We start from the raw sequence: 15,104 nt of genomic DNA on the forward strand, positions 1-15,104 counted from the left end.
AGTGGAGGTGATTTAAGATTACCGCCACGTAGGATCACCGTGGTGCAACCAAACGCGGTGATCTCATCACCTCCACCCACATCATCCTTGATCCTAAGACGATCACCCCATACCAAACGCCCCCTATAGGTTGAATTATCTACGCAATTTATTATTTTGAAATTTTTATTTGAACGGATCATATTTTTTATTTTTTTAATTTTATTAACAGTATCCACACCCGTCGAGCCGCTCGAGAAAAAAAAAAAAAAACCTACTGCCGCCTTGTGAGTTTGGGGTGAAGCTCGCCAAAATTTTCATTTTTCCGCTTTTCATCGCCTTCATCCTTTCCTTTTCGTTGGAACATCCGAGAGGATTCAGTTTCCTGCCCAACCCCGGCGCTGGAAACCGAACATGCGGAGAGCCATGGCCGCTCTCTCTCCCTTCTCGCTCTCCCTCCCAAAACCAAATCTCTATGTCAAACGACCCCCTCTCTTCGTTTCTTCTCCTTCTTCTTGTCTTCAATTTCTCTTGATATCCCGTCCGACTTCCACGAGGCCTCTGACAACTAGCTCTTCTTCTTCTTCTTCTTCTTCTTCTCCGGCGCTCGCGCCGCCGCCCCCTTGTCCACCTCCTCCTCTGTTCTCCTCTAGCTCCTCTGATGCCGTCAATCTCGAGCCCTACCTCGGTTGCTCCATGCCCGGGAAGCGCCTCAAGGTCGCCGTTCTTCTCAGCGGCGGCGTGGACAGCAGCGTCGCCCTCCGCCTCCTCCACGCCGCTGGCCACGACTGTACCGCTTTCTACCTCAAGATTTGGTTTCAGGTCATCCCTTTCCTTCTTACTTCTAGCTGTTTGAAGATTTTTCCCAACTGCTTTCCTCTGATTAAGTCTCTACGAGGTTCGTGTTCTTGTGTAATATTTATGAAGTAGAAAGCCTTCATTTTTTCCTCTGTTGTTTTTGCTACCAGTGGTGGGAAAATAGCATTTTATTGCTAATTTTGAGTTTTATTGCTGGTTGTGGCTTAGATTTATATGGTCCGTCTCGCTAGGTAGTAATGGTTATAAATCAGTTGGAATACATCTTGGATACCATAATAATAATATGGAAAAAAGCTACAGTGTCACTTTTCTCAGAGGATTTGAATATTTAATTACTTTCTTTCTTACGGCTGTCAAACGAGCAAGCTGTCAATAAGCTACTCGTGTTCTATTCCAAGTTTAGGTGATGGTCTGATATTTATAAAGACTTTATTTGGCTTGGAGAACAAATGCAGAGTAATATCCTGTAAATTACTGAATATGACATTAGGAATTTTTATGAGATTTTGTGGGATTCTGTTATAGGATCGTTAAAGTTGATTTTCTTCTTATAGCTATTTTGAATATGAGATAAAAATTTTTATGACATTTTATATATACTCCCACCGGTAAATGATACAAAATCAATGGGATTTTGTAATTTTCATTTTTCTGTACTATTTCTACTGCATAGTTTAAAATATCTTTTATTTATGTTAAGGGTTCTAGTTGATGTAAGAATTTATTCCGGTTCTGATACTTGACCTTTTGTAGGAAGATTTTAAGAACTTTTGGTCTGAATGCCCCTGGGATGAAGATTTGAAGTATGCAAGAACTGTTTGTGATCAGGTAAGATGACGCTCTTTGTCTAATTTTCCTTCGGGAGGATAGTAAGAGATAGCTATAATTTGGCTATCATTATCCAATTGAATATTAAAAAGTCAACAACTTATGCCTATTGAATGATAAGCCTTTCTTGTTGGAAATGTGCCCAATGTCTCTAGGACACAACTCAGACTGAACACTATTATTGTACAAGGTTAATCATGATAACAAGAAATTTGTTTCTCAAATTGAAAGTAAAGAACTTCTTGACCAAAAAGCATCAACCTTTTGGCATTCATCGAAGAAGCATCCTATTAGCTGGTAGATGTGCATGGGCCTTGCCCTTTTTGACATAAAATTGATTTTGAATTGTTCTATGGCTGATCTGACTGAAGGTTAAAATAACAAAGTGAGACACTATGTCTGACAAGGTCAGAGTTCTTATGCAATGTCTCAAGGATTTAAGCCTACAATAGTCAATAAGAATAAAAGTTTTTAAAAAATGAAAAACAGAATGCAAGATTAAGACATGGATGATAATTACCATAAGTCCATAACCATCTTTTAAATAATTGGAAAATAGTTGAATAAATCATCTAAGATGAAAAACACAAACATATAAATTGGCAATTAACTACAAGATAAACATTTTGATTTCTGCAAAGGTGATACGCTAGATGTCTTGAATCAAATTGCATATCTTGACCCATCAGTTGACGCCTTCAGATGTTCAACTAGAAGTTATTATGTGATTGCAATATTTAGACAGATATAAATATTCTCTCTTTAAGTAGCTGAAGACACTCATTACCCATGGTTGATAAGACAATTATTTGTCTTAAATTATGCTTTCTAACTGTATGTTTATAAAATAAATTTGATCAGAAATTTCAATAAAAACCATGGTACACGATATTAGTCAGTACTGATGTATACCATACTGTAAGGTACCAAATCGGTACATGGTATGGAAGGCATATCAAATATGTACTATACTGAACCAATTGCCGTACTAGACGTATTGACAGTATCAAGATGGTACCAATATGGGATTCAATACCAAGATTGTGAGTCTTGATACAAGAATTGAATGCTTTATTTCCATTAGAGCTACTTAATTGACATATATTAATGCTCATCAAAAGGTTAAGGTGTCCAATTATGAAAAGCATCCAGTATTTTGCTTTTCACATAAGTTGATAGTTCCATCCATGATTTGCTTACGGTGTCAATCTTCTTTTACACCTTATTTTAACTTTTTTTTTTTTAAAATCCATTATCTTCGACTTAGAAATTTATTGTTAATATCTTCATTATATTATCCTTTTTCTTTTGTTTTGTGCTAATATTAATTTCAATCAGGACACAGCATCCATATTCATTGTGGCATTATATATTGTATCTTGCCAAACAAAGAGGCTTGGGACATATCTTCTAAATATTTTTCAAGAAAATATTGCTTAGTGGTAGTTTTCTTTTACTTTATCCTAGGCTACAAAGTACAAACAAAAATGAAAGTGAAAATTGTTAACTACATTTGGTATAACGCATCAATCAAACTGTTGGTTAATGAATCTACTAGCATTCAAAGTTTCTTTCATTTTTCTTTTTGGCAATTAGTTTATTTCACAATATGAAAATGTTACTGCATCATTAAAGATATAGATATTCGTTTGATAAAAAAGCATATTTATATCAGATGTGCTAAATCCACTTATTGTATCCTTTCATCTAACTGGCCAAAACCCAACCATGAATAGCTTGAAGATACTACTTTTATTTCTTTCATCAGTTTACTATTTTTAAAAGAAAATTGGGTAACCATATGAATTGATATTCATATGCAATGCAATAAAACAGTAAGTTTTAACCTTGAAGCTTTTGGGTGGGATATCATTATATTTATTATTTGTTATAATTTTGAGGGAAAAAGCAGAAGAAATGTTTCATTTTTTATGTTTTCAATCTTGTTATTGATATAGTTCAAGTGTAAATTGTTAATGGATCCAAGAATTTTTAATATATAAATTGATTTAAATGATCTTTATGATGCCTTTTGTGCCACTAAATGGTGAAATATCTATGAACATGGTTTAATACATTATGATAAGACAGATCTTTATCAGATAATGATTCACAGGCTTCTTTATTAAGAATTCCAGAAGCTAATCCTTGGATTAATCCAACTAATGGATTTATAAAATCTTATAAATAATTAGTTTTGAAATTTGGTTTCTTTTCCTCATGTTTTTAATCATTTATTTTTTTATTGTATTACAGATTATTGCTTCACATAGTCTTTTCTTCTTTCCCCGCCATTCTAGTTAAATATTTGCTTCACCTAATCATGATGAAGTATATAATAATTATATTGTTCTTTGAATGACTTTAGAAAGAGAGACTTTGGAATCATATTCATCTTTGTGGCGTAGGTTGACTTGCCTTTGGAGGTCGTTCATTTATCAGATGAATACTGGAAAAATGTGGTAAAACTGCCCCTCCTCTAAGTTACTAAGTCTCCGCTATGAATTTGTGATTTGCGCATACTATCTATTTCTTGAAAATAATCTAGAAATGCCACATATTTAAAGTAATCATAATTCATATTTTGTTTAAGCCAACCCTCATGATCTATTGAGAAGGCTTAAAGAATGAATCATATTATACTAACAAACACTCTTTGTAAATATGATGCTTCACTAAATCTTTTGATATGTTCTATATTCATTTGGAATCTTTTGTAATATGATTTCTTAGGTATCTCACATTATTAGTGAATACCGTAGTGGCCGCACTCCAAATCCTGATGTTCTTTGTAATACAAGAATCAAATTTGGTATGTTTACTATATAATCTACTAGATTATAACTGCCTGTATTGATTTTTTATATCACTTACTTTTCTTGTTGCAATTGAAATCCATTAATGACTTCCTGTTTCATTTCATCTGGCTTAGGTGCTTTTTTGGAAGCCATTGGAGGTATGGAGTTTGATTATGTTGCTTCAGGACATTATGCACACGTTATTCACTCATCATCAGAACAAAGAGATGGGCCTTCCATCCTAAAATTATCAAAAGACTTGGTACTTGGGTTATATATCTTTCAACCTTTTCTCTTTGTTCCTTAGTTGATTTTAATTTCTTAGTCAACTTGTAAGCCATTCATCGATCTTCAGTGTTTAATCACGAATAAGCATATTGATATAAAACTTGAGTTTTTAAATTTCATATGTCATGCGAAAATTTGTCACTGCAAGGAAAGATACCCTCTTTCACGAAAGAATACACTAATCCAAATCCCTCCTGGACATGAATATTTCTACTCTTACAATCACATCGCACTTCATTAGTGCATTATTTGCTGATAATATCATCAAGAATATCCATGTGATGGTGCCAATTTAACAAGTTGTTTCCAAGCAGCTCTCGTTCTGCTGGCCCGGTTGATAGTGAGTCAAGCTTGAGCTTGGAATTGAGCTCAAAAAACCTGAGTTGAGGTTTTTGATTTGCTTGGCTTGCTAGTGTGTTCAGCTTTAGTGAGCTCAATATAAATAGATATTACATATGGTACATTTATTTTGTCAGTGAAAGTTAATTGATCCTCTTATTAATATTTTAGAAATAAAAAATCATTTATAATGACTCACTAAGGTTAAAAGATAACCAGGATGTACAAATTCTCATGACCTGAACCCTTGTCCAACCCTCATCTCTCAAGAAACTGTCCTTTCAGCATATATCCTTCTTCCACCACCTCTTAGCCAATGGGTTTCCTAAGTGATCCTGCTACCATGATTCTTAGACTCCAGCCCACAGTCTCCATCACTTGTCACTCCTCTCATTCCCTTAACATTATGTAACTTTTGTAAAAAAATAAATATGCGTGTGCATGGAATTCTTCAAACTTGAAACACCTAATATTGTGTGCTTTGTTTGCGCATCCACCATGTTTCTTAGGCTCCAGTTCACATTGTTTCTAGCTGTCTATAGTAATTCCTCCCAGTGACCTAACATTGGGGAACTCTTGTAAAATATAAATATGTATCTGTGTGCTGAATGTTACACTTCAACCACTGAAAGGCCTAAATTGTGTGTGGGTCTTAGATTGAGTTGACTAGTCCTTGGAATTTCTTATCAAAATAACTTACATTTCTTATGTTGTTATGTTCATAAAAAATAGAAAAATGGATGAAACTACAAAAGAAGTGTTCACACATCCTCAAACACTTATCAACTGCCATAACTTGCAGTAGCAGCTATGCCTAGGAGTGTTTCATTGTGTGCAAGAATCTAAGTTTGTTAACGCCCCCAAATTCTTTATAATTGAATTTTTTATGTAACATCAGTGGCCCCTTCCCCCAACTTAGCCTCTCTACTCTCTCCTTGTGATGGAGTCATTTCCTTCCCCAACTCTGCATTGAGTATCTGTTAGCTGGCTGGTCACTTTTTGTGACCAATCCAAGCTCCACCTTTGTCAATGGAGCCTCTAATTTAACGTGGCAGAGTCAGGATGAGCTTGCAATGAACCTAAGCAAGTTCATCTTGAGCTTTCCAGATTCCGTATGAGGTTGAACAGCTTCAGCTCATTATGAATAAGAGCCAAGCTTAATTTACTGTACATATATGTCATACGTAAACAACTTCAAATTATGAAGTAACACCATTTCAGCACCTAAATATTATATAAAGGAATACTTTTTAAAGGTTTCATTTAGATAAACAGATATCATTTTTGATATTGCTGCACATCCATGCTCATCTTAGTATACATATAATCTTACTATGATGGAGAGAAATATTTACCATTAGAAGGTTGATACGAAGTTGGTGGTCCTTCATGATATGGGAGATTACACCTTGGTATCTTTTGTGATTACTGCTACCAAACAAGTGATGCATTGAGTACTTAACCTATAAAAAAACCATGGCAATATAATATTTAAAAGTGGTTGTTTACATATGCTATGCTTGTGAAATAGAACAAGCTTATATTAGATTAGAATGATTTGGATCCAATATGTTAACCAAAAAAACTGATCCGTTTCCATCCAATGATCCAACTGTCCGCTAAAGTTCAAAAGTACAAATGTGTTAATATTTGAGCATTCAAATCAATCCAGCAACTCTGTCAGGCATGTCAGTGCTTTGTGTTCTTTACCCATTTGAGAAGACACAATGGGAGAGACAACTAGAGAAAAACCCTATTATTCTAAGGTTATAGTAATTAGTTATTTTGGTTATATAGTTAGTGTTTGGCAAGTGCAAGTATGAGGGAAGAGCACAATAAGGAACTGGGTTTTGATGGGAGTTACTCATTAGACAGACTTTTTGGTAGGCTGGAAGAGCGGAAGTTCCTCAAAAATTCATAAACAAGAAGAGTATAGTTATGAAATTTCCTCTTTTTAGGAAGAAGAGGGTTACAGGCTGTTTTTTTTGGGTAATGAAGCTAGGCGGCATTTCAGCATAATACAGAAATATTGGTCTAAGATGTTCAGTATTATTATGAATATCAATTTTTCGGAATGGCATGAGTGAATGGTCTATTTGACCTTTTCTACGAGTTTGCCAGACCATAACTGAAAGGGCTTTGGGTGAAGCCATCAGTATGAGGAGATTTGTGCCTAAGAAATGGTCGCAGGTTCTTATGTCAAACTTTTCCATCTTCCATCATGATTAGGAAAATATGTAAACTACAACTAATGAGGTTGGTCACCACTCACCAACAGGCATTTTATATTTCATTGCAAGCCTTTTGCTTTCCTAAAGTTGCTTTAGCTAGGAATTTGATGCAGATTCAAAGGTTGATGTCAAGATGATAGCTAATTGTAATTGCTGAATCTTTTTGTGGAGCCTTTATTTTGAGTACTGCTATTAGCCAAACACAATTGGATGCGCAAGTGCTTGGATGATGATGATGAGTTGGGAATTAGTCAGCAGGAGTTTCCTTGGTGGACTTTAAATTACTCATATTGCGAGCCAGACATGTTGGATCATCCTAAGAAATAGAGTTATCATACAAGTAATTCATGGAGCACTAACCAAATTTGTCAAATTCATGAAGGGTAACACTATTTGGCCTGATAATTGAAAAATCAAAGTCATTTCATCTAACCATGGAATTGTAAAAGAGTATTCTATTTGGTCTCTATGGTTTGATAAAAAGTTCTAGCTTTCAATGTGGCTTGGGATTGTTGAGCAATATTTATTCAGTGTTGGCTCTGGCATCTAACCATTCATCATTTTTTTTGTGTACATTCATCATTTTTTTTGTAAATTCTTAGCTTTCAGAGCTTTAATGCTCAGTTTGCCAAATTGTTCTTTGCTTTGGATTTTTTATTGACACTGAAAACTGCATTAGCACCAGCCATAACATTAGGGCACCATTAATATTTCTCCTTGCTCAGTCATCGGAACTTTGGAAATCAGATTTGCATGCCAAGTAGCCAAAGTTTCTTGAGTGAAAAGAGGATCAGACACTGATACCTGTAAGAGTATCAGATGAGATTGTCTCCAGCCAACTCTGACAACAGCAGCTCTGTCTAATTAGCAATAGTCTTAGTTGGTCATTAAGCCTTATCAGACCAATGAAACAAGGGCTGAACATGATCCTTTTCTTTAAGATCACTGAGATACAATGTTGAAATCTGTAGTTTAGTGATAATTTATTTTTTCCCTCACTTTGCGAGCTACTGTTTCTAAGTGCAGTATCTGTAACTGGAACCTGGCAGTCAGATTTTGAAATAATCATTACATCATTCTGTTACTGCTTCACGTGTAAAAGGAATACTTTTAAGGGCTTCATGTAAGTGCACACAAGGGATGATTCCACATCTTTCATGTACTATAAAGCAGTTCATCTGTAAGTTGTGATCTATGGATGCAAAATAGTTTGATGAAGACTTTGTGGTTCTGTGCTATCTAACTCAGATTGTTAGTGACTTGGAAGTTCCAATTAATTATTGATCAGTTATTGTCGGTTCAGCTAGGGTTATTTGCCTGGAATGGACCATAACATCAAATCTGTAATATTGATACTGGTCTTTTCGGTGGTTTTCTTGCTAGTTGGTGAAGTGGTTTAGTGAAGAATTGAACTGGGGTAAAATGCACGACATAAAGCACCCAAACTCGTCTGTTTCCTGAAATCACTATTTGTTTTTGTTTTTCTCCTTTAAGTAGATTTTGAACTTGTGGACTTGAGGGAGTGTGAAATCATGAAAAGATATAATAAACACATGAGACACAAAACGTTCTCATTTAGGTAGATTCTGTTCAAAACCATGCGAGTTTTGAAAATAAATAATATCACTGAATATTAAAATTATCTTAAAAGAACTTTTATTTCCATTTCTTATTACAATTGTAGTTTTGTTAGTGATTATTCAGATTACTAGCATTTATATTGCAGGTGAAGGATCAAACCTATTTTCTCTCACATTTATCACAGTTTCAGCTTAGGAGGCTTCTTTTTCCTATTGGTTGTATACCAAAGGTGAGTTCGTGGATGTGAAGATGGTTTGTCCATGCACTCTCTTCTTTATGCCACCCTAAATGTCACTTGCAGTACATGATTCAGCAGTTAACTTGTTTATATGATTAAGGTCCAAAGCAAGATTTAGTATACTGCTTTTTAAATCAGATAATCACCTCGCAGGCTTTTAATATCTATTATATTGCATTATCATGTACAGGATGAAGTGCGTAGGCTAGCTAGTTTAATGGATCTTCCAAACAAAGATAGAAAAGACTCTCAAGGAATATGTTTTCTTGGAAAGGTAGATTCCTACCTCAGTTACATGGTATTGAATACATGCCATATGTGCAAACATCGTATAATTTATAATTCACATTTAGCGATGTTTGTATGCAATTATTTATTCAATTTCTCTATGGTGGTTATATCATCCCTTCCACAATATCAGTAGTGGGTGAAATGGAGTCTAAATTTGGCAAGAAATGGAAAAATATTAAGATATAGGAGTCATTAGAGATTTCTTTAAGAAGGTCGAGGGCATTTCTACAGTCAGCTGTTTCAAGTTCTTAATTTCTATGACATTCTTGGAATCAGAAAAGTTGAACATGCAGTAGAAATGCCACCATGTGGTTGTTATATATCATATTTATACTTTTTTTTATGTGGTTCTTGAATCATGTCTATATTTTCACATGCCTTTTAATTTTCAATATAAATTCTTGTAAGTTTCAGATTCCTACTTGCTCTGCTCTTCCAATGTATCATAAGAAATAATCACAAAAATTATGTTTCATTCTAATTTTAGGTCTTAACTGGTTAGATTGAGATTTATTTTCTAATACAAACCTGAAAGAAAAAGTTGTTTAATGAACCTGAATTTAAACCTAACAATTTCTCCTGAATGACATTTAAATATAACCTGATAATTTTGAAACTGAATTACTCATGGTATGAATTCATGTTTTGTGTATTTGTTTCACTATATTTACATCTTTGCATATGAGGTACAATATGACAGCTAGAAGCCATGATAAGATTCAATGAGATGAGTGGCAAATTATGTTTTGATCATTGTTTAAAGTGGCATGGAAATGGCCCTTGGAGGAAGCAGATAATTGGTTTTGGAATTGGTTCAGTCCCATAACTTTGCAATTCATGCTTCAAATATTAAACTCATGTCTACAAATGTAGGCATTAGGAGGCATAGAGGCCTGAACTCTGCCACTATTCCCCTAGAGGACTTGAAGCCACTCAACCATGATATTACAGAGAAGAAGATCTCTAAGTTCCCAAGCTATTCAAGATATCTCTGATAGATCTGATGCACCTATCTGCATCAATATCCAGATGATGTGAGGACTGCATCATCAGGCCTTGAGCCAGTTTGATTTGTGTGTCGAAGTCCTGTGAAGATTAGGAGTTTGCTGCTAAGAAGTGCATTCAATCCTAAATAAGAGTTGATTAGGACTATTATTTCGTGATCGTAGTTTGGATTCGATGTTCCTGTCCCAACTTCTGAAGAAATTCTGCATTTATCAGGATAGGTTGGTCCCTAGAATGCTATGACATCCTATATCAAACTGCTATACCAGTTCTTATTTGAGCAGGAGCAATGGAATTTTCTAGCCCTTCTCATTCCTTCTTTAGATGTTTTGAGTCCTATTTGGAGTACGAAGCCTTGGAACTAGTTCTAATAACATCAAGGGGCTGTATGTCCCTATATATGTCTCCTGTAGCTCTTTTATTAAAGGTGCCTTTATCCTTTTAGGTTCCCAATGATGTCTGTGATATGATATTGCATCGTTTGACAAGCAGATTTCGACAAATGTATGGTTGGCTACTGGTGACCAACAAGAAGTGTGTGATAATTTCTAGGTATCTCTCTTAACATTATTGATTCACTTTTGAGCCTTAATTTTTTACTATTTCATTATTGTATTCAATGCTTAAATACTTGATACCAAGCTTTGGCAAACCATGCCTGGTCACTCGTTTGGGGCGTACCCAACTGGACAGTCAGTTATCAGTATGATTTAGAGGCTTTCTACGAAATGATGACTCCTCTCCTTTGACACTTCAAAACCCTTGCCTTCTCATGAATAAAAACTCTCACCTTCCCTCTCTCCTCAACCTCTGATCACCCCTTCTTCCCTGTGCTCCACCGCGCCTCCCTCTACTCGCTGGGCATTTCTACCATGTATACCTTCGCGGCAGAGCGCCAACCCCCCACCGCAGCCCTCTCCCTGGTGCACAATCGCCCTTCGCCGCACTCTACGATGTCCTTAGCCTTCCCATGGGCACCACTAGCTAGGAGATCAAGGCACTGCATTGATGGTTGGCATGCGCGTGCCACCTAGAAATGGTGGCCATCTATTGTAAGGGCACCTCAGCTTACGAGTTCATCTGGATTCATACTGTCTACTCCACTCTATCTGATCCTAACAAGTGCGCCAACTACAACCACAAGCTCCTCCTTGGCAGCTACATTCGGATCGTCCACTCGTCGCCGTTGCCAATGCCCTCCTCTTTTTGGCCTCTCCTGCTTTCTGTCCTTTCGCGGCTACGACTATTGGACCTAGGAGACCGACCAGTGCTGGTAGGTTAGTCAAGCAGGATCCAGTTTGATGGAGCCATTCAATGGGATTTTGGAACTAAAATAGCAATGGATGAGAGTGTAGGAGAACATGCATGAGAAAAAGATGTAAATCCAAATATAAAGTAAGGGAACACAAATCATGTTGCCAATTTTCTTTATATTCCTGTATTTACATATACTACAAATCATGTATGTATGGATCACCGACCTTTTGAATTAGAACATATAGCTAAACCTGAGTTTGCTCCGATAAGAAATCAAATCTGAGTTTGATCTGATAAGGAATTGGATCCTATGTATAGAATCTTGTTTCAATCTGATAAGGTTATTGAAAACTTAATTTGGATCATACCTGATTATTATACAATAATTAGGTCAGGTTGTCGAGTTTACGAGGATCATTTATATGCCCTCGTTATCATTGGTTTGCCATTGTTTTCACAGGGTTGTAAATGTCAGGATTTTGAATGTTAAACACTGGCATGTTCTGTGCATAATATTAGAGATTCAGAATTTCTAAAACTTGCAAACCAATTGTTCAAATATCTTATGCTGCATGTTTGGTTGATTGTAAGAAACTTCCTTTATGTTGGGAATATATGAAATATAAGGTGAACGATGATCAAAATGATGCACATGTATTCTTGTAATTATCTTTTGAAGTTCTAGTGACCTCTTTTATATCTCTGGGTGAAGTCCTTGGTATGGTCTTTCCAAAAGCATTTTTGTTCCAAATCAGTACACTCCAAGATGGAGGTTTGATAAAACTTTATAAATGTAGGTTAAGTTTTGTGAGTTTGTTGCAAAGCAAATAGGGGAGGTGGAGGGTATACTTTTAGAAGCTGAGACAGGAGATTACCTTGGAAAACACCGGGGCTTTTGGTTCTATACTATCGGTCAGCGTCAAGGTCTGCGCCTTCCTGGAGGACCCTGGTAATCACTGCTGTTCTATCGTTATTATCTTAGTTCTACATCTGGTGCCTATTCTAGTTGTTTTAGTGTATTGAACAAATTCAACAGGATGCAAGCAAACTCAATAAAAATCTCTGGTTCTTATGAATACATTTTGGCACATATCTTTGCATGCAAGAAAGATGAAATGGCTTCTCAGTCCCAAGTTTTTGGACATAGTACTGATGGTTGTAAAGCCTGTTTGACTGCAAAATGCACCTAATGGTTATTGTGGTGAAAACTATATTAATCAATTAGAGATTCAGTCTCCAACATCCTTCCATATGTTGTGCAGGTATGTTGTTGAAAAGGACGTGCAGAACAATGTTGTTTTTGTATCAAGAAACTACTTTTCACTGGATAAAAGGAGGCGCACATTTCGTGTTGGATCATTAAATTGGTTTAGCGGTTCACCTCCTTCAGAGAATGAGCAACTGCAGTGCAAGGTAGAAACAACTATATAAGTTTGACGGTCACCTTATTATTTACATAATTCTCAGTGGCATTATATAACAGTAGTTTCAGAATAAAAACAATTGTTAAACCCATCATGGATTTGCAATTTTTATGAGAGTTAAGATGCTCTCACCATGTACTCAGAGCCCATTTTTGCTGGCTTGTATGAAGCCAACTCATGGAACATGACTTAAAAATTCCAACCTCATTGTCTATTAAGGACTGTAATATCTCATATTATTTGAGTATCTTACAGCACTAGCTCTGGCCTTATGAAAAATCTCAAAATTAGTTTTATGTGAATTTTGAGAGTTTACAGGAAAGCAACCTGCTTGTGGTTCTATATTTGCTTGTTTTGAGATTCATAAGTTGTGCTGCTAATTAACTCTAATATTAAACCTGAAAATAAGTGCAGAAGTTAGGTGTACACCTATTTATTTCTTTTTAAAAAGAGAAATGAGAGAGAGAAAGAGGATTGTATTTTTGCTTGATGGACATATACTGACATTAGCATTCCTAATTGAAGGTTCGACATGGTCCTGGCTTTTACGACTGCAGCATAACAGAATGGTCTAGCAAAGATGGTCATGAAGAAGTTGTAGAGGTGCATATATCTGAAGATGACCAGGGTCTAGCTGCGGGGCAGTTTGCAGCATTCTACTGCAATGATATCTGCCTAGGATCTGGAGTGATTTTGGATTCCTGGGATGACAAGAGCTTTCCCATTTGCACAAAGGCTTTGGAGATTGCAAAAATGGAGGACAAGTCGAAACTTGGAAAACCCGTTAAGATAAAGAACGCGGAAAGATGTTAAAGTGATGAAAAATTCTGGTGCTTCATGGACATTCTGAGCATCCTAAGCATATTACTGCAGCTGAGACTCGAAAACAGGTATAAATCTCTGCAACTCCAGCACATTATACTTTCTGAGTTTGTGTTAGGAGTGTTCTAGCACTTTCTTTAACCTCATTGGTTTCTTGTCGATTCATTTCACCAAAATGCAGGGAAGATCTTTAGATTCCCCGGATGATTGAGAGAGGATTTTAATGTATTATTATTACGTGTCACTGTCCTGAAATGCTGTGATTTTGGTGGGGCTGAAATCAATTATGAATGTTCTTGAAGCCGAGGCGATGCATCGCAGGAAAGGGTTCAAAGATTTTAAAAGTTACATTGTTTTCATAGTTTCATGGTCCATACCTACCTGCTCCTGAAGTCTTTTTGGACAACGGAGAAGCCAGTCAGGATATTGCAAGCTCCCCACAAACTGAAGCAAATGAGTGACCCGGCTGCTGATCTTACAAGCAATTTCCAACCTCATACAGAATGGCGAACAAGAATTTAGAGTTACACCGAATCTTAAACAGGATCGTGGTACTTGGTAAAAATGTTTGGTTTATAATTATTGTATGCTATTTTTATAATTACGGGATGCCATCATATAGTCTTCTGTAGTTGTGTATAATTTGAGACATTATTAAAAAGCTGTAATGCCACTTCTTTTAGATCCTTCTATATTTAAGCTGGATTAAGTATGCTCGCAAGTCTTTCATTTTCTTTACTCGAGTTGAATCTAGGAATATCATCAAGTATAACAAATACCCATTGAAGCGGGACAAAAATATTGTGATATTTCAACAGATGACTCAATTTAAATGCTGCCATTTGAGAGCAACCCCCATGTTTCACCATTTAAACTCGGAATTTTTCTTATACTCTAGCATTTTGGATGGTTGATACTGGGTGGTAAGATTATTTATACCAAATAGACTGATAGAAGTCTTAGCAAAAAATAGACTGATAGAAAAGCATAAGCCTTCAATTTTTCTGCATACTTGAAATATAGATCCTTTCTGGAGTTTTGTGGTTTCTTTTATTATTGGTAACTCATCATTCTCCCTGATATGCTGAATTTCCCAGACTAAGACAGGAAATGCTCCAGAACCCTGGTCATTTGCTCAGTGGCACAAATGTTTTCCTATGCCACATGGCGTGAAGCAATTGGTGCATTTCATGAAGAACCATAA

At 36.0% G+C, this 15,104-nt stretch overlaps 1 protein-coding gene across 3 annotated transcripts; it reads left to right on the plus strand.

Annotated features, from left to right (window-relative positions):
• The first annotated feature begins 271 nt into the window (after positions 1 to 271).
• Positions 272 to 14,616, plus strand: LOC103715919 (tRNA (5-methylaminomethyl-2-thiouridylate)-methyltransferase). 3 transcript variants are annotated; one of them, XM_008803715.6, is made up of 11 exons: positions 272 to 801; positions 1,552 to 1,626; positions 4,035 to 4,088; positions 4,360 to 4,438; positions 4,559 to 4,686; positions 9,009 to 9,092; positions 9,292 to 9,375; positions 12,452 to 12,603; positions 12,917 to 13,067; positions 13,604 to 13,968; positions 14,082 to 14,616. In XM_008803715.6, the coding sequence occupies exons 1-10, from the start codon at positions 394 to 396 to the stop codon at positions 13,889 to 13,891; spliced, it is 1,503 nt and encodes a 500-aa protein (XP_008801937.4). In that variant the 5' UTR covers positions 272 to 393; the 3' UTR covers positions 13,892 to 13,968; positions 14,082 to 14,616. The 3 variants fall into 3 exon arrangements, with proteins under 3 accessions (XP_008801937.4, XP_088557314.2, XP_089780396.1); XM_088701188.2 differs by lacking the exon at positions 9,009 to 9,092 and having other exon boundaries at positions 280 to 801; XM_089924270.1 differs by lacking the exon at positions 4,035 to 4,088 and having other exon boundaries at positions 280 to 801.
• Positions 14,617 to 15,104: the final 488 nt, after the last annotated feature.

This window comes from Phoenix dactylifera, chromosome 7 (genome assembly GCF_051530095.1).
Source record: "Phoenix dactylifera cultivar Ajwa chromosome 7, Ajwa_hap1_PhDact_Kaust_v1.1, whole genome shotgun sequence".
In the NCBI taxonomy this organism is placed as follows: Eukaryota; Viridiplantae; Streptophyta; class Magnoliopsida; order Arecales; family Arecaceae; genus Phoenix; species Phoenix dactylifera.